This window comes from Plecotus auritus (assembly GCF_963455305.1).
Source record: "Plecotus auritus genome assembly, chromosome: 9".
Classification (NCBI taxonomy): Eukaryota; Metazoa; Chordata; class Mammalia; order Chiroptera; family Vespertilionidae; genus Plecotus; species Plecotus auritus.
In genome coordinates this window covers 137,641,895-137,663,070 of record NC_137783.1, presented here as the reverse complement: position 1 = coordinate 137,663,070, position 21,176 = coordinate 137,641,895, and the positions used below count along the sequence as shown (strand labels likewise).

The window sequence follows — 21,176 nt, the reverse complement described above, 5'->3', positions numbered from 1 at the left end:
GTGTGGCTGGCTAGAACTGAGAGCTGTGCACTGCAACATGAGCTCCATATAAAAAAATGTCTTCGTCACAAAACTCAAATCTGGGAAAAGACAGCATTTCAAACCATCCTTTTGCTCAGCCCTTTCATTCTGTTCTTGCTCCCCCTCCTTCCCGCCAGTGAACAAGGAGGAGGAGCCTGACAGGAAACAGCGGGAAGAAAGCAACCCCTTCTCTGATCTAACTCCCAGTTCCGGGTTCTCGTGGGGCTTTTCCAGTCTGAGAAGCAGCCTTTGAGGCCACTAGACAACAGTGTCTGAGGTGCCTTTCAGAGGCAATGGAGAGCGTTAACAAATGGGATAAGAGCATTAGATGCAGTGTGGCCCAGAAATGCTCAAAACCAGTGTGTGCACACCCAGACTGAGCAAACTCCAACTGAGCTTGTACACTTAGTCTGCTTCTCTGTGTAATGGTGAGAATGGAGAGGGGGTTCCTAATGCAGACGCTGGCAAACTGGTTTCCATAATTCCTAACCGAATGCGTCGGCGTTCCCTGCTGAGCCAGCTGGAATGCCGTCTGGCTGTTTCTGAGTCGAGACCCCTGGGCTCTGTTGTATGAGTTGATACGCAGGGGATCTTTAGTTTTTGAGGGTGAAAGTGAAGCGGGGTTGGTGCACTTATCTTGGGGAGTTAGGCAAAGGATTCTGGGAGAATGGAAGAGGAGACCTGGTGAATGGGGCGCTCCACTGGGCCTGATGGTCTGGTTTAAGGTGCCTAAGAAAGCATCTAGGAGACTCAGCCAGCAGAACTGCTTTAGGGTCAGATGTCGATGTGCCACAGGAAGTGTGGTAGAGCCATCCGCTTCCCACTGTCCACACAGACTACAGTGCAGCCCCTGGCAGAAGACCTCCATGCCCAGCCCAGAAACCTTCTGACTGAGGGCAGCTGGTGCAGGCTTGAGGCACCTTGGCCAGTAAGCTGGAGTAGATGGTGCTCTTGCACACATGTGAGATACCCACCCACCTAAATAGCTGTGGAGACTATGAGGGTGGGGCTGAGATCTATATACTAAATTAATTCAACAAGTATTTACTGAGCTCTCCCCATGTGCCAGGTACTGTTGTAGAGATGCATGAGATATAGAAGTGAACAAAATAAAGATCTCTGGCGTTGTGAAACCTACATCCTTGTAGGGGAAGATAACAAGTAAGAGACACAATCAAGTTGTAAATGATACAGAATGACAGAGGTGATAAAATGCTATAGGTCAGAGACTAGGAACATTACTTTCCTTGGTGCTCTGAAAAAGTCAGAGCACCTAAGGCGGATAGGGAATGGCAGGAGGGTGAAGGCAGGGGAGCACGTTGCAATATTAGAGTGAGGAAGGTAGGCCACATTAACAAAGTTACACTGAAACCTGGCTGGTTGAGCATTGACCTATGAACCAGGAGGTCACAGTTCAATTCCCGGTCAAGACACATGCATAGTTGTCAAAGGAATGAAGTGTATTTAAGTGTGCCATGATTTATTTAATATTTTGCACCTGAGGTTCAAAACCAACAAAAGAGCAGAGCAAACAAAACAATTTTAAAAGTGAAACTTTTCTGATTTTTCTTTGAAATGCAGTTTGTTACCTGGATTCAATGTCAGACAAAGAGATGTCATTCCATCTTCTTTCTAAATCCATATCTTGTCCAAGTTCATTGAATTTCTTATAAATTTCCTGTTGTAAGAGCTCTTGAAGCTCTACTAGACACTGCATGAACTGTGGAAACGAAAAAGGAACTATCTTTGATTATTTATTTATTTATTCATCAAATATTTACTAAGTATATGCTAAAAGGCACTTTATTGCTGGGGACATAAAGATGAATAAGCTGTGCCCTGGTGGGGTGGGGAGGGCTAAGTTGGTTGGAGTCTCGTCCACACACCCAAAGGTTGAGGGTTCAATCCCCAGTGTGGGCATGTTCGGGAGGCAACTGATGTTTTTCTCTCACATTGACCTCTCTCTCTCTCTCTCGCTCTCTCTCTCTCTCCTCTCCCCCTTCCTTTCTCTCTAAAATCAATAAAAACATATCCTCGAGTGAGGATTAAAATTTTTTTTTAATTAAAAAGAAAAGGATGAGTAAGTTGTAATGTCTGCTACTAAGGACATGTTAACAGATAGCTACATGAGCTGTCGGAACACAAAGAAGTGTTGCCATGTGTCTGTAAAAAAGAAGGAACTCTTACTTTTTGCAACAGCATGGATGGACCTGGAGATTATTATACTAAGCAAAATAAGCCACTCAGGGAAGGACAAATACCATATAATCTCACTTATATGTGAAATCCAAGAACAAAATGAACTGATGAGTAAAATAGAAACAGGCATGGATACATGGAACAGACTGACAAATGTCCGTCAGAGGGGAGGTGAGTGGGGTGGACTGGATGAAAGAGGGTGAAGGGATTAGACAAAGGACATACTAGTATATGCATAGGCCATGCACACAGACAACAATGTTGTGAGGGCCAGAGGGAGGGGAGGGCGGGGTCTGGGTGGAGGTGGGCACAAAGTAGGGAAATCTGTATTAATGTCAACAATAAAAATAAAATATTTAAAAAAAGAAGTGTTTTTGGGGCAGAACACCAATGAGCACTGCTTTAGCCACTTTTTTCCTGCCCATAGCCAATTATAAACTTCTTAACCCAAAGGTCTGATTAATTTAATTTTATTTTAGAATAGTAAGGAAGGAAGTTAGAATGGGGTTGTTCAGATTTTGGCCTATGGCAACTATGATTTAATGAGCCACGTTGTGGTCAAATTCTCCTTTAAATATATTTTTTTAAACAGTTGCATCCAGTCCGGCCAGTGTGGCTCAGTGGTTGAGCATAGACCTATGAACTAGGAGGTTCAATTCCCAATCAGGGCACATGCCTGAGTTATAGGCTCGATCCCCATTGGGGGGCATGCAGAAGGCAGCTGATAGATGATTCTCTCTCATCATTAATGTTTCTGTCTCTCCCTCTTCCTTCCTCTCTCTGAAATCAATAAAAACATATTTTAAAAAACCAAAACAGTTGCATCCAGAGTGGTGTATATCAGGTCTCCCCAGGGTCGACGATTCCGATGGGGTCTGAGGGAGGAGTTACAGACCATGAGTACAGATTGCTTTTTAAGAATTTGAGCGATGAAGGGAAATAGAAGTAACCTGCAGGAGAAATAAGGCCAAAGGACTGAAGATAGAAGCACCTTGGGAACATTTCCAGTTGAGGGGAAGATGAGGAAAAAACTGAGGATACAGAAAAGAGGGGAGGCTATTAATGAGGCAAGACCTCAGGGAGGTTGTAGGGGAGCTAGGCAGGTGCGCAAAGGACAGGGTTAGTTTTGGAGAAGAAAAAGGACAGCAGGTTTACTGAAATAGGAGAAAGGGAATCAAGAATGGGTGCTCCCATGGGTACGCCTGGACATGAGGGAGAGAAGTGCTGAAGGGACCCTGGAACAATGGCCTCTATCATCTTGGTGAATTGAGGTCTTACCATTTCCCGAGAGTGTGCAGGCTGGGCCTTTCTTATTTTCTTTGATCATAAAGGCTTCAGAAAAATAGTAAGAGGAAATAAAGATTACCTGAAATCCCACTGAGCTGACTTTGGACCCATGAGAAACTGATCACAGTAGTGGCATCACCACCCTTTTTGAAACCCCATTTTTACCTTGGTTCGGTCAGGATCACAGAAATCCAGGAGGGTGTCGCAGACATGGTAGCCTAGGGACTTCAGATCCTCAGTGGTAAAATGAGTGTCTCTTTTATTGCCTGGAAAAACCCCCATAAACATTTCTTATGAAATCTTAATGAGCAAATAAATGCAGATGTAATTTACGAATATCTCATTAAAAACACCACCTCTTATTCTAGAATATTATGCTTCTGGACAGGGTTTCTCCTCTAGTTTTAGGTTGGTTCAGAAGAATCTTTGACAATGAGAATGTTTACCGTCATGATGGCTATAATTGTGAAGCTATAGTTACTATTATGACGTTTTACTCTGTGGTAGGCACTCTGCCAAGTGCTTTCCATGCACTTGCTCATTAAGTAGGACCCATAATGCAGGAACTATTACTGACATTCACAGAGAAGAATTAAGTAACTTACTCAGGACCATACAACTCGTAAATGGAGCTGAAATTCAAACCCCGATCTGCCTGATTTCAGGCCCTTAGCTACAATACTATATTGCCCCATCAAATATTATATTTCACACTCATATTCTGGGTACTCAAATTTGGCATAAGGCGCAGACAAGGAAAGCCTCTATATCAATTCTCTCTCAACATGGTTAAGGGTTTCATCTCCCCAGTGCTTTGTGTGGCTCCCCTGGCCATGCTGGCCTACGGTCTACTGGAGTGAGCTCACCCAGGGTGGACCCGCCAAAGGTAGACTCCATGGTGTAGCTGTTCAGGATTCCCATCCGCCACATCACGACGCGTCCTGTTCCTTCTTTGCACTTTTGGACCTTAAAATTACAACTATGAAAAGAGAACTGAAGAGAAATTAAATCCTCTGTTAATCATAGACTGGCAAACGTAAGATATAGAAGATTGATTGATATGATACAAGAATGTTTCTCTTGGGAATCTATATATTACTTCCTAAAGTGTGTCCCATAAAATACTGGTTCCTAGGGATGCTAATAGGTATTGTGGAGCAGCACATGAGCTCTATCGTCATGCTCACCAGGGAGATAAAGGGCTAGCAAAATGGCGCAGGCTTCCTCTGAAGCAACTCTCAGACTATTTAATATGTTATTGTGGACTGTGATCCTCCAAAGGCGAGAGAGTATGTTGCTTTTCACTGCCCATGAACCCTTCCTTCTCCTCCCCATCTTCTCCAGGGGCATTCTGCAGGACTCGGGTTCCTTGAATGCCTGTTTGGGAATACTGGCTTTCTTTGGCATTCAAGGCTAGTAGTCAACCTTCCTAAGATTTATTTTCTACCCGTCTCCAATTTGAACCCTTCGATATGGTTGGGTTGATCCTCTATATGTGATTTGTGTATGCCTCAGCCCTACACTACAGTCTCTGCCTGGAACGCTCTCGCTTCCTTATGCCAATGTCCTCAGCTCCAAGTTCAGTTTCTTCCATTGTCTTTCATGACCACCCCAACGCTCTCTCCTCTATTGAAGTTTGTAACATACACTTGGCACCTATCCCAACCTACCCTAGCCTATTCTGCTGAAAATGCTTTACATTTGGGAGATATCGCACTACCTCGTGGTTTCTAACTTGTGATCTATAGAATCCAGGGGTTCTACTGAGGAGCCGCAGGGCATTCCTGTCCCAGGACTGAGGGAGGAGGCAGAATGGACAGGTGTTCCAAGCCTTCTACCCCTCTTCAATAACGCAGTTCTGCTTTTAATTGTTTTAGATACTGGGTTCTGGATGTGATTTCATTTGAAGAAAGAGATACCTGGCAAAAATAGAAATGTTTAAAAAAGAAAAAGGAAAGGAATGATCCTAGCCTGTTTTTCTCAGTGGTTAGAGCAATGGCCTGCAGATTGAAGGGTCCTGGGTTCAATTTTGGTCAAGGGCACGTACCTCGGTTGCAGGCTCAATCCCAGGTCCTAGTTGGAGTGCGTGGGAGGCAACCCATCAATCAATCGATGTGTCTCTCTCATATTGATATTTCTCGTTCTCTGTCTCTCCCTCTCCCTTCCACTTTCTCTAAAAATCAATGGGAAAAATATCCTTGGGTGAGGATTAACAACAACAACAACAACAACAAAAAAAAACAAAACAAAAAAAAAAAAGAAGAAGAAAGGAAGGAAGGAATGAAGGAAGGGAAAGAGAGGAAGAAAAAGCTTCCTCTTTTTTTTTTTTTTTTTTTTTAAATAATAAGAGCAGCAGATACAAGATATTTGTCTTAAATATCTTTATGTGAGAAAATTTGTACTATAATTTAAATGTTTTCCTGAATCCAACCCAGTTTCTTCATTATAACGGCAGTTACATTTTGTGGATGTATTTATGATGCTGAAAACCAACTTTCTAAATCAATGCAGATACTCTGTATAAGTCTGACTGTCACACTCAGCCAACTATCAAAAATTTGTTGTTTTCATTAGCTCGTTAATATCTTCGTTATTTGTGATCTTGCATTACACAAACTTTTCTTTGGAGGCTCATGTAACATTAGCATTTTGTTTGTCCTGCAATCCCTGCTTCCACTGCAAATCATAGGATTAATGATAGATAACTCTACTACTAAAAGTTTGAACTTGTGCCAGGCAAAGCAGCCAGAGCAATTTTAAAAAATCACCTTTATTCGTGCACTTGGGGTGGTGGTGGTGGGGTGTCCCTCAGCCTGGCCTTGCCCCCTCGCAGTCTGCAGCCCGGGAGCCCTTAGGGGATATCCGACTACCGCTGTTCTCACCAGCTGTGAGCCCGGCTTCCGGCTGAGTGACACTCCCCCTCTGGGAGCACACTGACCACCAGGAGGAGCTCCTGAGTTGAGCGTCTGCCCCCTGGTGGTTAGTGCGTATCACAGCGACCGGTCGTTCCACCGTTTGGTTGATTTGCATGTTAGCCTTTTATTATATAGGATAATTCACATACCATAAAATCCACACATTAAAAGTACACAAGTCAATGGTTTAAGTATATTTGCAAGGTTGTAATATAAGTTTAGAACATTTTTAATACCTTCCCAAAACCCAGTGCCCATTAGCAGTCACTCCCCATGCTCCTTGTCCCAAGACTGAGACAATCACTAAACTATGTTCTGTCTCTATAGCATTGCATAGAATGGAATCATGCAATATGTGGTGTTTTGCATCTTTTCTTTCACTTAGCATCATGATTTCAAGGTTCCTCCATGTCCTAGCATATCAGCAGTTAATTCTTTTTATTGCAGAACAACATTCCATTCCCTAGACATTGCATTTTATTTATCTGCTCATCAGTTGGTGGACACAGAATTATTCTTAAAACCACACCTTTCTGAATTGTTTTTTTATTTTATTGATTTTTTACAGAGAGGAAGGGAGAGGGATAGAGAATTAGAAACATCCATGAGAGAGAAACATTGATCAGCTGCCTCCTGAAAACCCCCTACTGGGGATAAAGCCTTCAACCAAAGTACAGTCTCTCGACCGGAACTGAACCTGGGACCTTTCAGTCCATGGCTGGACGCTCTATTCACTCAGCCAAACCGGTCAGGGCACCTTTCTAATTTCTTGAAGTCCAAGTTGCTGGGATTTACCCAAGATAAAAAAATAGACAAAATGGCAAATCAAACACTATTATTGCGTGTGGGAAGCAGAGAGTTTCCTTCTTCCTTAGTCAACGAGCAGAAAATTACCTTGTGTGCTTACCTTGTCTGGTACATTTTTGCTCAGCATGAAAGGAAAGACTCGTTCATGAAGCCAGTACTTGCGATCGTTGCTATTACAGCCATAGAGGAAGATGTTGTTCTTACGGCTGTGGCCATGGAAATCACAATACAAGAGAACCTCCCTTTCTTCAAGAAGTCTATTAAGGGGAAAAACAAAGGACTCAGTGGGCATCCAAATGCATGGATTTTTTTTTTGGAGTCTCTTCCTAAGTATGCTGACACCTTCCCTTCTAAGAAAATTTTGACCCTTAATGGCCTTCCGAGGACCCTACTCTACCCTCAGTCACTGCTGTAAACGTGGCATCAGTACTCCCTGCCCCTGCCCGACAGGACTTGAGATGAGCTGACGTGGAAAGAGGAGGTGGTAGGCCTTGTGTAAGTGGAAAAGGAAGTGGAGAAAATCTGTTGAAAGAAAGCCCACCCAGGTGCAGACCTGTGGAAAGAGGGGAAGAGGTAGAGAGGCTGTAATCGCAGGGATAAAAAAGACAGAACCAAAGAAAGCTTTGGGTCCTCATTTTCCAGGGCTCGTTCCTATAAGACTCAGATCTTCTTGATCTCCTGATCACCCAGGACACCTGTTCAATCTTCCAAATGAGGTCAGTATGATAACAATGCCACACATTAACAGTGTGCTGGGTACTATGCTAAATAGATGACATGTTAGCTCACCATTTTCTTTTTTTTAAGAATAGATTTTTATTGATTTCAGAGAGAAAGGGAGAGGGAGAGAGAGATAGAAACATCAATGATGAGAGAGAATCATTGATCAGCTGCCTCCTGCACACCCCACAATGGGGATCAAGCCTGCAACCTAGGCATGTGCCCTGACTAGAAATTGAACCATGACCTCCTGGTTCATAGGTCAATGCTCAACCACTGAGCCATATCGGCCAGCTCTCACCATTTATATTTTCTATCCTTCCCTCTCCCTTCCTCTCTGAAATCAATAAAAATATATATATTTTAAAAAAAGACTGTCTCCAAAGACATTTCCAATTCCTACAACATTAGAAGAGACCTCCTCCCTCCCCCCAGTCCCTGCCATTAGATAGTGCTCGCAATAACCAAAGAAAGTTCAACAGATTAGGGGACTCACCTCTTGATCATGTTCCTGGTGTGCCAGATGCAGGGGAAAGACTCCTTCAGAATGGTTTTATAATGCCTGTTCAAGTCCCTGCCAGCCAACGAACACCGGTAATTCCCCACAATTACTCCATCTGGATTTAACATGGGAACCACTTTGAAGACAAAGATATCTCTGAGGAGCTCGGCATCTGGGGAGTTGCTAAGAATGAAGTCCAAAAAGCCTTTCATGATCCAGGAGCCATTACTTTCCCCAGGGTGGACCCTGGCACTCAAGACCACGGCTTTCTTTGCAGCAGCCTCTTGTGCGGTTCGGGATGGGTTGGTGATGGTGAGCAGGTAGACGGTATTTCCCGCTAGGCTCCTGCATAAAGTTCGGAGTTTGCAGAACTGAGACTGGACAGGGTTTTTTGCCACGGACAGGAGGTAGCATTGCAAATCCGTGTATGTATATGGGTAGAAGTGTGCAAAGAAGCAAGTGTCCTGGTCATGTGGAAACTGAATGGTCCACGTGAGACAGTAAAAGGACTGCTGCCCATTATCTGTGTTGTTCTTGTAGTACTTGATTTCATTTCCTTCTCTCCTCCAGCCAATGTTGTGGGTGTTGGCATCCAATTGGGAGTACATGAGTGGCTTCATTCCTATAGTATAAAGGCTCTTGGGTTTTAGCAAGTTGACGATGGTGAAGCGATAGGTGGCATCTTTTCTGGTGTTCTGAACTCGAAAATAAAACCACTGAGTGTGTTTGTTCGTGTAGAGGTCAGTTCGTAAGGTGAGTTCATACTCATAGGTGTCTCTGTAATGAAGAATATAGGATATCTCTGTAATACCTCCCTCAAAAAATAATCTGGGAAAACACTGTTTTTCCCTGGTAAAAATAGATCTTATTACAACAGAAAGGCTGCTACATCAAACATTTGTTTTCTAATTTACTTAGTTCTCCAACTCATATGTTAGGCTAACAGGGACTTGGGGGAAGAACGTGCATTTGGTGTGGGACAGAAGAGTCTCATAATTCACATGCAGCACCAGATGTTTGGGCCGGCTGAGCTTCTTGATGCCTTTCTAGAGCCTAGAACAGGGGTGGGCAAACTTTTTGACTCGAGGGCCACAATGGGTTCTTAAACTGGACCGGAGGGCCAGAACAAAAGCATGGATGGAGTGTTTATGTGAACTAATATAAATTCAAAGTAAAGGAGTGGAGGAGAGAGCAAGAGAATCGGATAGAACAGCCGGATCCGGCCCGCGGGCCGTAGTTTGCCCACGGCTGGCCTAGCAGGTGGTTTCCAACCACTTCAATCCATTTCCCCAAAACACACTGAACTCAGGGAAGCTGGAGCCCTCTGTTGGCTGTACCTACATCCTGGACATCACTAGTATGGATCAGACCTTTAAGCTTCTTGTGCTATTTTTATCTCTTATCATTAATTGTTTGAAGATAAGGGGGCTTTGCTGGAATGCATGCACCTTGTGGGAAAAAAACCAGGCCTAACTTGCAGAAGAGGAAATACAAATGCTAAAAACATGAAAAGATATTCATCCGCATGCATCATTAAGGAAATACAGATTAAAACAGGATGTTGGTCTTTTCCCCTCCATCTCATCAACATTTCAACATTGGGAAACAGGCCCTCTCATACACTGTTGATGGTAACTGAAATCATGCTGGAGGGCAATAGGGCAAAAACTAGCAATGCATAGTGTTCAAACCCTTTGACCTGCCAATTTTATATCAGAATTTGTTCCATAACACCACAAACACTAAAAAGTATACATGCACAAGGGTGTGAATTCTGTTCATTCATTTAATAAAAAATTGTAAATGTCTTAATTTCTCATCAGGTGGGAATAGGGTAAATAGGTATGGAACATTCATATAATAGAATAATATGAACTAGCATCCTATCTAAGAAAAGAGTAATATGCAAATTGACCATCACTCCAACACACAAGATGGCTGCCCCCATGTGGTCAAAGATGGCTGCCCCCAGCCAAAACCGGTTTGGCTCAGTGGATAGAGCGTCAGCCTGCGGACTCAAAGGTCCCAGGTTCGATTCCGGTCAAGGGCATGTAACTTGGTTGCGGGCACATCCCCAGTAGGAGGTGTGCAAGAGGCGGCTGATCGATGTTTCTCTCTCATCGATGTTTCTGACTATCTATCCCTCTTCCTTCCTCTCTGTAAAAAAATCAATAAAATATATTAAAAAAAAAAAAAAAGATGGCTGCCCCCATGTGGACACAAGATGGCTGCCACAAGATGGCCGCAGGTGAGGGCAGTTGGGAGAGACCAGGCCTGCAAGGGAGGGCAGTTGTGGGTGATCAAGCCTGCAGGGGAGGGCAGTTAGGGGTGACCAGGCCTGCAGGGGAGTGCAGTTAGGGGCAATCAGGCTGGCAGGGGAGCAGTTAGGCATCAATCAGGCTGGCAGGGGAGTGGTTAGGGGGTGATCAGGCTGCCAGGCAGAAGTGGTTAGGGGCAATCAGAAAGGCAGGCAGGCGAGCAGTTGGGAGCCAGCAGTCCTGGATTGTGAGAGGGATGTCTGACTGCCCGTTTAGGCCCGATCCTACCCCCTCATGCACGAATTTTGTGCACTGGGCCTCTAGTACCTAATAATAGACAAACATGCAAATTGACCATACCTCCGCTATACCTACAGCCAATCAGAGTGAGTATGCAAATTAACCCAACAAAGATGAAGGTTAATTTGCATACGTTGGCACCCAGCAGCCTGGGTCCTGGGAACTTTCTCAGCACCCAGGTCACTCCGAGGTAGGCCTGGGTTGGGTCCTGAGCAACCGGGAAGAACCTGAGCCAGGGGGCTCTTGGGCAGGGGTAGAGCCAGGTGATCGGACGGAGCTGGGGGTCCCCTGCCCAGGACCCAAGCCTTGGCCAGAGGCTTGGGGCCTTGGCAGGGGCGAAGCCAGCGATCGGAGGGAGCTGGGGGGGGGGGGCCCTGCCCAGGACCCAAGCCTGGGCCAGAGGCTTGGGGCCTTGGCAGGGGCGGAACGAGCGATCGGAGGGAGCTGGTGGGGGGGCCCTGGCAGGGGCAGAGCGAGTGATCGGAGGGAGCTGGGGTGGCCCTACCCAGGACCCAAGCCTCAGCCAGAGGCTTGGGGCCCTGGCAGAGGTGGAGCCGGTGATCAGAGAGAGCTGGTGGTCCCCTGCTCAGGACCCAAGTCTGGGCCAGAGGCTTGGGGCCCTGGCAGGGGCAGAGCCGGTGATCAGAGGGAGCTGGGGGTCCCCTGCCCAGGACCCAAGCCTCGGCAGGGGCTGAGCTGGCGATTGGAGGGAGGTGGGGGTCCCCTGCCCAGGACCCCAGCCTGGGCCTGAGGCTTGGGGCCCTTGCAGGGGTGGAGCCAGTGATCGGAGGGAGCTGGGGGTCCCCTGCTCAGGTCCCAAGTTTAGGCCAGAGGCTTTGGGCCTGGGCTGGGGTAGAGCTGGGGATCAGAGGGAGCTGGCGGGCCAACTGCCCAGGCCCCAAGGCTTTAGGCCTTGGCAGGGGTGGAGCCGGCGACTGGAGGGAACTGGGGGGCCCCTGCCCAGTCCCCGAGGTTTTAGGCCTTGACAGGGGTGGAGCCGGAGATGGGAGGTGATAGGTGTGAACTACAGAGGAAACACCTTTTCTGACCGCTCATTGGCTAAGCTCCCTGTTTGCCACTGGTAATATTCTTAGTAACTGGGGTATAAGAATCCAAAAAGGTGATCTGGGGCTTTTCCATCATACTCCTGGAGAAAAAAATGAAGGTTCGCTGCTGGAGGGCTAAGAAATGTCAAATCCTGCCCTAGCTGGTTTGACTCAGTGGATAATGCCTCGGCCTGCCCTGCCCACCGCAGGGTCTGGTTTCAATTCTGATCAAGGACATGTACCTAGGTTGCAGGCTCCTCCCTGGGTCCCAGGTCAGGGCTCATGCAGGAGGCAACCAATCAAAGTGTCCCTCTCACATAGATGTTTCTCTCTGTCTCTCCCTCTCTCTTCCACACTCTCTAAAAATCAATGGAAACATATCCTCAGGTGAGGATAAAAAAAAAAAAAGAAATAAAGAAATGTCATATCCTATGAAAGACACATCTTGAAAATGCCTAAAGAAAGTTGTCATTTTTTCATGGTGAAGGGACTGGAGTCTGTGTTGATGAAAACACCTTGGTGCCTGTGGTGACTGGCAGTGGCTGCAGCAGCGGGGTGATGGGGCTGGTGCCTTTCCCTGATCAGCCTGGTCGCCTCCCACAAAGCCGTCAGTAGGACATCCCCTGAGGGCTCCCAGTATGTGAGAGGGGGCAGGCTGGGCTGAGGAACGCCCCCCCACCCCAGTGCACGAATTTCATGCACCGGGCCCCTAGTTAAAAATAAGGACATTGTCTGTGGTATTGTCATAGAAAAACATCTAAAATGTATTAAGTGGAGCCCTACTTGATTTGGCTCAGTGGACAGAGCATGGGGGTCAGGGTTTGATTCTGGTCAAGGGCCCGTACCTTGGTTGCAGATACATGCGGGAGGCAACCAATTGATGTGTCTCTCTCACATCGATGTTTCTCTGTTGCTCCCCCTCCCTTCCACTCCCTCTAAAAATCAATGGAAAAATATCCTCAAGTGAGGATTAACAAAAAATAAATAAAATAAAGTGTACTAAGTGGAAAAAAGCCAATTTGCAAAACAGTGTCCAAATATATACACCATTACCCTATTTTTAAAAATATATAATTTGTGTGTATTACACAGAGAGAGAAAAAATTAATGCATAGACATCAAACTGTTATCAATTGCTGTGTCTGGGAGTCATGATTATAGGATTCAAAATTTTGTTATGTATTTTTATTAATAAAAATTTTAAATGAGCACTAATTTCTTTTATAAGCAGAAAAAAACAATTTAGATAAATTTTTATTCTGGGGGAAAATATGAGCTTAATTATTCCATTTCTTATCATCCTCATATTCATTTCCCTTCACTTCTTTTTTAGAAACACTCCTGACTCCTACTATGATTCTTGAAGATACTTCTCAGTCACTTTAATCACCATCCCTCTGGGTAAACACACTTTGTTACTCACACTTTGACAGCTTTTTGCAGATTCCCACTCTCAAACCTTGATTCAAACAGGAGAGTGCTATCTTCTGGTCCTTGCAGTGTGACAGCGAGCTCCTTGATCACTCCCCGCTTGCCTCCCACTCTGGAGCTGGTGAAATAGGAGCCTTTGGTGGGCACTGCAGGTGAGACAGACATATTTAGCCACATTCCTATCAGAACCCATTCATCCAGCAATATCCTTTGCGCCCCTCTGTCTTCAGCGGCACTGCTCTAGGTTAACAATGAATATTCAAATTTTCAGTTGTTCTTGCTGAGACTTTTCATCCTAAAGTGTATTTCTCTGAAAGACCCTTTAGAACACTTCCTTTTGCTACAGGCTACCCTTGTCAAAGCGGATACTGCTTGTGCCCATTTGAATACTAATTTAAGATGGAGAATTTTTTATACCATTTTATTTTTTTATTGATTAAGGTATTACACATGTGTCCTTATCTCCCCATTGCCCCCAACCCCCCCCCCCCCATTCATGCCCTCATCCCCCTGGTGTCTGTGTCCATTGGTTAGGGCGTTAGGCTTATATGCATGCATACAAGTCCTTTGGTTGATCTCTCCTCCTTACCCCCACCCTCCCCTACCTTCCCTCTGAGGTTTGATGGTCTGAAAGATGCTTCTCTGTCTCTGGATCTGTTTTTGTGCATCAGTTTATGTTGTTCATTATTTTCCATAAATGAGTGAGATCATGTGATATTTATCTTTCTCTGACTGGTTTATTTCGCTTAAAAGGATGTTGGCAAAAGGTAATCCTATATAATAAAAGAGTAATTTTCAAATTGACCATACCTCTGCTAAGCCCACCAGCCACACCCACCAGCGAATCAGGAGCAAGTATGCAAATTAACCCAACCAAGATGGCTATGGCCATGGAGCGAGCAGGAGGCTTGGGTTTCCCTGGCGATGGAGGAAGCCAAACTTCCTTCCTGCCCTGGCCTGCGCTCAAGGCTACAAAGTTTCAATTATAGAAGATAAATAAATCCCAGATACCAGGGCCTCCACTTGGGTCACCGGGGGGCGTGGCTGGCCTGCAAACCACCACAGGCCCCTCGCCCAGGCCACCCCACGCCCCAAGGGAACCCCCACCCTGATCCGGGACACCCTTCAGAGCAAACCAGTTGGCCCCCACCCGTGCTCCAGGCCTCTATCCTATCTAATAAAAGAGTAATATGCAGATAGACCATCACTCCAACACACAAGATGGCTGCCCCCATGTGGACACAAGATGACCACCAAATGATGGCCAGGAGGGGAGGGCAGTTGGGAGGGACCAGGCATGCAAGCAAGGGCAGTTGGAGGCAATCAAGCCTGCAGGGGAGGGCAGTTAGGTGTGACCCATGCCTGCAGGGGAGGGCAGTTAGGGGTGACCAGGCCTGCAGGGGAGGGCAGTTAGGGGCAATCAGGCTGGCAGGGGAGCAGTTAGGCATCAATCAGGCTGACAGGGGAGTGGTTAGGGGGTGATCAGGCTGCCAGGCAGAAGCAGTTAGGGGCAATCAGGAAGGCAGGCAGGCGAGCAGTTGGGAGCCAGCAGTCCTGGATTGTGAGAGGGATGTCCGACTGCCTGTTTAGGCCCAATCCCACCGGGATCGGGCTTAAACGAGCAGTCGGACATCCCTCGAGGGGTCCCAGATTGGAGAGGGTGTAGGCTGGGCTGAGGGACACCCCCTTCCCCCATGCATGAATTTCAAGCACCGGGCCTCTAGTTAATACAGAAATTCCCATATTTTCTTGAGTCTCTTAGGTAACATTAAAGATCCAATTCATAGCTCACAGTAACATTTCTCAAAAAACAAAACCAATTCCTTCTTTCCTCCAATATTCTCACAGCATGTAGTTGCTGTGGGGCCCCTAAGATGACAAACTCCCAAATTCCCTCTGGAGCCCCATCTTCTTAGTTTTCTGCTTCTTTATTCCTCCAATTAGGTGAGCTCAACTCTCCTTGAATCCCAAGGACAAGATCAAGGCAGTGGCCACAGCTGTGTGTTAACAGGACAAGGACAGTCTGGAAGGGCTGCCGTATCAGGAGAAAGCACTTCCACCCCAGGGTTCCTTCCTGGGTAAGATACACAAAAATATCTCTGGCTAGGACAAATGAAGGGACTCCAAACCTGTAAAACAGGTTATAATCCCAAAGATTTTTCGAGGTTATAGAAGCAGCACATCCCCTATTATCTAGAACCCAAGTCTACCCACTTATACCTCATACTTTTTAAATGCCTTCCAAACTCCTCCTCAGACATTCCACAAGGTGGAGCTAGGTGGACTGAGTTGCTCCACCTTATTTACTTCACTAGAGGCCCAGTGTATGAAATTCGTGCACTGGGGGGGCGGGGGGACGCGGGAGGGCCCTCAGCCCAGCCTGCACCCTCTTGCAGTCTGGGAGCCCTTGAGGGATGTCCGACTGATGGCGTGGGGAGCAGGCATAAGCCAGCAGTCGGACATCCTTAGTGTTGCCATGGCTGTGAGCCTGGCTTCTGGCTGAGCAGCACTCCCACTGTGGGAGCGCACTGACCAGCTGCGTTGAGCAGGATCGGGCTGAAACCAGCTCTCCAACATCCCCCAAGGGGTCCCTGATTGCTAGAGGGCGCAGGCCAGGCCAAGGGACCCCACCGGTGCACAATCGGGGCCGGGGAGGGACACGAGAAATTGGCCAGCCAGGGAGGAACTGCAGGAGGGCTCCAGGGCGTGTCTGGTCTGTCTCGCTCAGTCCCAATCAGCTAGACCCCAGCAGCAAGCTAACCTACTGGTTGGAGTGTCTGCCCCCTGGTGGTCAGTGCACATCATAGCGAGCGGTTGAGTAGACTTAGCATAACATTATCATATTATGCTTTGATTGGTTGAATGGCCGACTGGCTGACCGGACACTTAGCATATTAGGCTTTTATTATATAGGATTGCTTATAGCTTTTCCCAACATATTATTATTAACATGAGAGCTCATAATCAAGGCAACTGGGGTGGAGTATGTGCAATTACATCTCAGTGGGGCCCTCGGGGATAACTGGCTCATTTTATTCTTCCATTTGAGGAATGTAGGCACACTGTTGTCCCTTCTATTTCTGGTTGTTTCTCCAAAAGCATTCCCTTATGTCACTTCTTTAACACATTCTCTTTCTACTAACTAAACTTTGTGCAGATTCCTCTTCCAATATAACAGGTTTCCTTTCTGATAATTACTACTTAACAGAGATTGATTTTCAAATTATGAGGATATCTTTCTTGCTTTCTATTTCTTGAATATAGCATTTTCCAACTGCAGAGAATTCCTTTTAAGAAGTTCCAATGAGCTCTGGTACCTGTGGGTTCAACGAGCACCAGGTGATTTTTGGTGATGACAGAGGATGTCCCTGTTGGCAGCTTCCTTCCATGTCCCTCCCTATGACTAACCTAGGATCCTGAGATTATTAATTCAAAATTTACTTCCCTTTCCTTGGGAAGGTTCATATTACATTTCTTGGCTCATTGCTCTTTAACATTACCTTTCCTTTCTATCTTAAGTGTTAGTATTACCACCTGCTCCACATCCTCCCCAGCACTTGTTATTGTCTATATTTTTTTTATAGCTATTTTGGTGGGTGTGAAGTTGATCCATTCTTTCCATAAATATCATTTAACAAGTTGGTTGAGAGAATTCTCTTCTATTCCTGGTTTTCTGAATGTTCTTATCATGAAAGGGTGAATTTTGTCAAATGCTTTTTCTGCCTTGAGATGGGTGTTTCCTCCCACTCTGTTCTACTAACGTGGTTCTGCTTATTTTCTTATAGTGAACCACCCTGGCACTCCTGGGACAGATGCCCTTTGGTCATGGTGTATAAATCCTTTTAATATGCTGTGGGATTTGGTTTGCTGGTATTTTGTTGAAAAATTTTGCATTTATATTAATAAGGAATATTGATCTATAGTTTTCTTGTGATGTCTTTGTCTGGCTTTATTATGAGGACAACATTGGCTTCACCAAAGAGAGTTGGCAAATGCTTCCTTCTCCTCTGTTTTCAGAGTTTATAAGGAATTAGTACTATTTCATCTTTAAACGTTTGATGCAGTGCAAACAAACCCTGTCAAGCCATCTGGACCAGGGATTTCTTTACAGGAAGATTTTATTTTATTTATTTATTTATTTTTAATTTAATAAATCTTTATTGTTCAGATTATTACAATTGTTCCTCTTTCTTTCCCCCATAGCTCCCCTCCACCTGATTCCCACCCCACCCTCTGCCCTTACCTCCCCCCACACTGTCCTCATCCATATATGTACGATTTTTATCCAGTCTCTTCCCGCACCTCCCACACCCCTTTCCCCCCGAGAATTGTCAGTCCACTCCCTTTCTATGGCTCTCTTTCTATTATATTCACCAGCTTATTCTGTTCATTTTTTATTCACTTAATTTTTAGATTCACTTGTTGATAGATATGTATTAGTTGTTCATAATTTTTATCTTTACCTTTTTCTTCTTCTTCCTCTTCTTAAAAAATACCTTTCAGCATTTCATATAATACTGGTTTGGCGGTGATGAACTCCTTTAGCTTTTTCTTATCTGTGAAGCTCTTTATCTGACCTTCAATTCTGAATGATAGCTTTGCTGGGTAATCTTGGTGGTAGGTTCTTGCTATTCATCACTTTGAATATTTATTGCCACTCCTGTCTGGCCTGCATAGTTTCTGTTGAGAAATCAGCTGACAATTGAATGGGTGCTCCCTTGTAGGTAATTAACTGTTTTTCACTTGCTGCTTTTAAGATTCTCTCTTTGTCTTTTGCCCTTGGCATTTTAATTATGATGTGTCTTGGTGTGGTCCTCTTTGGATTCCTTTTGTTTGGGGTTCTGTGTGCATCCTGGACTTGTAAGTCTATTTCTTTCACCAGGTGGGGGAAGTTTTCAGTCATTATTTCTTCAAATAGGTTTTCAGTATCTTGCTCTCTCTCTTCTTCTGGCACCCCCATAATTTGGATGTTGGTATGCTTGAGGTTGTCCCAGAGACTCCTTACACTATCTTCAAATTTTTGGATTCTTTTTTCTTTTTCGGTTGTTTTTTGCTTCTTTGTATTTCAAATCTTTGACTTGATTCTTGCGTTCCTCTAGTCTGCTGTTAGATCTCTGTATAATACGGTATTTTTTATTTTAGTCAGTGTATGTTTAATTTCTAGTTGGTCCTTTTTCATATCCTCGAGGGTCTCGCTAAATTTATCAGCCTTTCCTAGGAAATTCTTGAAAAACCTTATAACCATGGTTTTGAACTCTACATCCAGTTGTTTGTTTTCCTCCATTTCTTTCATTTGTGATCTGTTTCTTTGTCTCCGCATTTTCGCTGCTTCCCTGAGTTGGTAGAGTAGCTTGGTGTGGTAGGTGTCCTCTAGGGCACAGTGGCTCAGCCTCCCCAGTTACCTGAGGTGGACACTCTTGGTGCACCCCTTTGTGGACTGTGTGCTCAGCCTTGTTGTAGTTAAGTCTTGATTGTTGTTGGTATCACTGGGAGGAATTGACCTCCAGGCCAATTGGCTGTGAGGATCAGCTGTGTCTACGCTGGGAGAACTTCTGTGCTGGAGACACTCTTATGAGACAGGACTTGCAAAATTGCAAAAGCCTCTGTGCTCAGCTTGGATGGGGCAAAGTTTCAGGGTGGAGCAGACAGCCTTGGTTTCCCGTCAGCCCTGCCCTATGAGGCCCCTGGGTCGCAGTGCCCCTTGGTAATCGCTGCAAGCACCTCTGAGAGAAAGCCGCCCTCGAGTTTCGCCTGCTGCCAGACAGTCCAGTTTCTCCCCGCATGAGTCGGGGTTCCCAGAAACTTGCCCGGAACTGGAGTTCAGCGCAGTCGGGAGCTTCCGTTTCCCTCCCGCTTTAGAAAGCCAGCTGTGTACTCAGCTTCCCGTGCATTCAGCAGTCAGTTCTCTCTGCGCGTGCGTGCCTCATGATCTCTGCCTTCTGCAGCTCCCGAGTCTCAGTGTGCTTTCTCTTTTCCTGACAGTCCAGATTTCACCCGAATGAGTCTGGTTTCCCAGCGTCTCGTCCGGGACTGGAGTTCAGTGCAGTCGGGAGCTTCCTTCTCCCTCCCACTTTAGAAAGCCAGCCGCGCACTCAGCTGCCAGTCCTCTCCGTGTGCAAGTCTCTGTACCTCAACCTTTTGCAGCTCCTCTGAGACTCAATGTGCTTTCCTCTTTCCTTCTAGTTGTAGAATTTTCACTCAGCCAGCTTTCCTGTGGTTCTGAATAATGTCCGTTTTGTCTTTCAGTTGTAGTTTTGATATTGTTGTGCGAGGCAGCAGTTTAGGTGTTTACCATGCCGCCATCTTGGTTTCTCTCTACAGGAAGATTTTAAATTACTCATTCAATTTCTTTGTTATAATCTATTCAGATTCTAATTTCTTCCTGAGTCAGTTTTGGTGATTTGTGTCTTTCTAGCAATTGTTCCTGTTCATATATATTGTCTAATTTGTTGGCGTAAAATTGTTACCAGCATTGTCTTGTAATTCGTTGATTTCTGTAGAGTTGATGCTTATGTTTCCTTCCATTGCTGATTTTGATAATTTGTATCTCCTCTCCCTTTTCCTTGGTTGGGCTATTTTGTCAAATTTGTTGATCTTTCCAAAGAACCAACTTGATTTTTCTATTATTTTTCGGATTTCTATTTCACCTATTTCATTAGTATCTTTAGCAATTCCTTTCTTGAGCTTGCTTTGGATTTATTTTGCTCTGATTTTTTAAATTTATTAAGGTGGAAGCTTGGGTAATTGATTTCAGATCTTCCTTCCTTCCTTATTTATTTTATTTATTTTTCCTTCCTTTTTTTTTTTACTGTCCTAAATTGTTTATTAGGTAAGAATTTTACAAACATTACTTATATTAGCGGTAATGGTGGAACTGGAGAGTAGTGTGCCTTCTCCAAGCCGCGTGGCGAGAACTACCAGTAGTGTGGTGGGACTTGTGGCCCTTTCTGAGGCCACGGCTCTTGTGCCTGCAGATGTCAGCCCTCACATCTCCCTGTGCTTGCGGACTGGTTTGGTGATCCACTAGGTGTCAGGATTTCTTCTGATAGCCTTATGGAATGGAGCAGTGAGGATAACCTCAAAAAATTTGTATGTGGAATGTTCACCAACCCAGTAAGAATTCAGGACTCTCAGAGCCCCACAGTGGTGCCCAGCTAGCTCCTCAGCAACATACTGAAGGCTTCTAGCAAACTTGAGCTGGTTAGCACCATGATGGACAGGCTTGCCATTGGTTGCACCCTTAGGAACAGGGTGTTTGTGGCCACCACAGCACACACGAGTCCAATATATGACATAATAACCCTGCTTGGCCTTGTAGTCTAGTCTGCTGTGCTTTATTGGGCTTGGTAGGCAGGGGTCCCAGTGGAGTGCAGAGAGCTGGTGTACTGGCAGCAGCACGGCCTGAACAGAAAGCACATTACATTGGCCTGCTTCTTCCTTCATAGCTCCTGGATGTACTTGTAAGCGCCCATCTTGGTTTACCTGATGGCTGTGGGCAGCTGGAAAGGAAAAGACTTTCTCCCACAATCCCTTTTGGGCTCCTCCGCTTCCTTTCAAACATATGTATTTAAAGCCATAAATTTACCTTGCAGCTGCATCCCATAAATTTTGATAGGTTGTTTTATTTTCATTCCAAAATATTTTTAAACTCTCCTTGTGATATCTTTAACACATGGGTTACTTAGAAATG

General features: G+C 45.3%; 1 protein-coding gene and 1 pseudogene across 4 annotated transcripts in view; both read right to left on the bottom strand.

The window, feature by feature from the left end:
• AGBL2 (AGBL carboxypeptidase 2) overlaps window positions 1-21,176 on the bottom strand; it is a 42,272-nt gene that overhangs the window by 12,511 nt on the left and 8,585 nt on the right. For all 3 annotated transcript variants that reach the window (XM_080641463.1, XM_080641465.1, XM_080641464.1), the window contains 6 exons: window positions 13,479-13,632; window positions 8,446-9,228; window positions 7,330-7,486; window positions 4,374-4,500; window positions 3,673-3,773; window positions 1,611-1,741 (listed from right to left, as the gene is read on the bottom strand). In XM_080641463.1, the coding sequence (XP_080497589.1) occupies window positions 1,611-1,741; window positions 3,673-3,773; window positions 4,374-4,500; window positions 7,330-7,486; window positions 8,446-9,228; window positions 13,479-13,632 (1,453 nt within the window). The remainder of the gene's footprint in view (window positions 1-1,610; window positions 1,742-3,672; window positions 3,774-4,373; window positions 4,501-7,329; window positions 7,487-8,445; window positions 9,229-13,478; window positions 13,633-21,176) is intronic.
• LOC308234140 (large ribosomal subunit protein eL15-like) lies at window positions 20,343-20,958 on the bottom strand (annotated as a pseudogene). Its single transcript has one exon. The product of its transcript is annotated as a large ribosomal subunit protein eL15-like (transcript).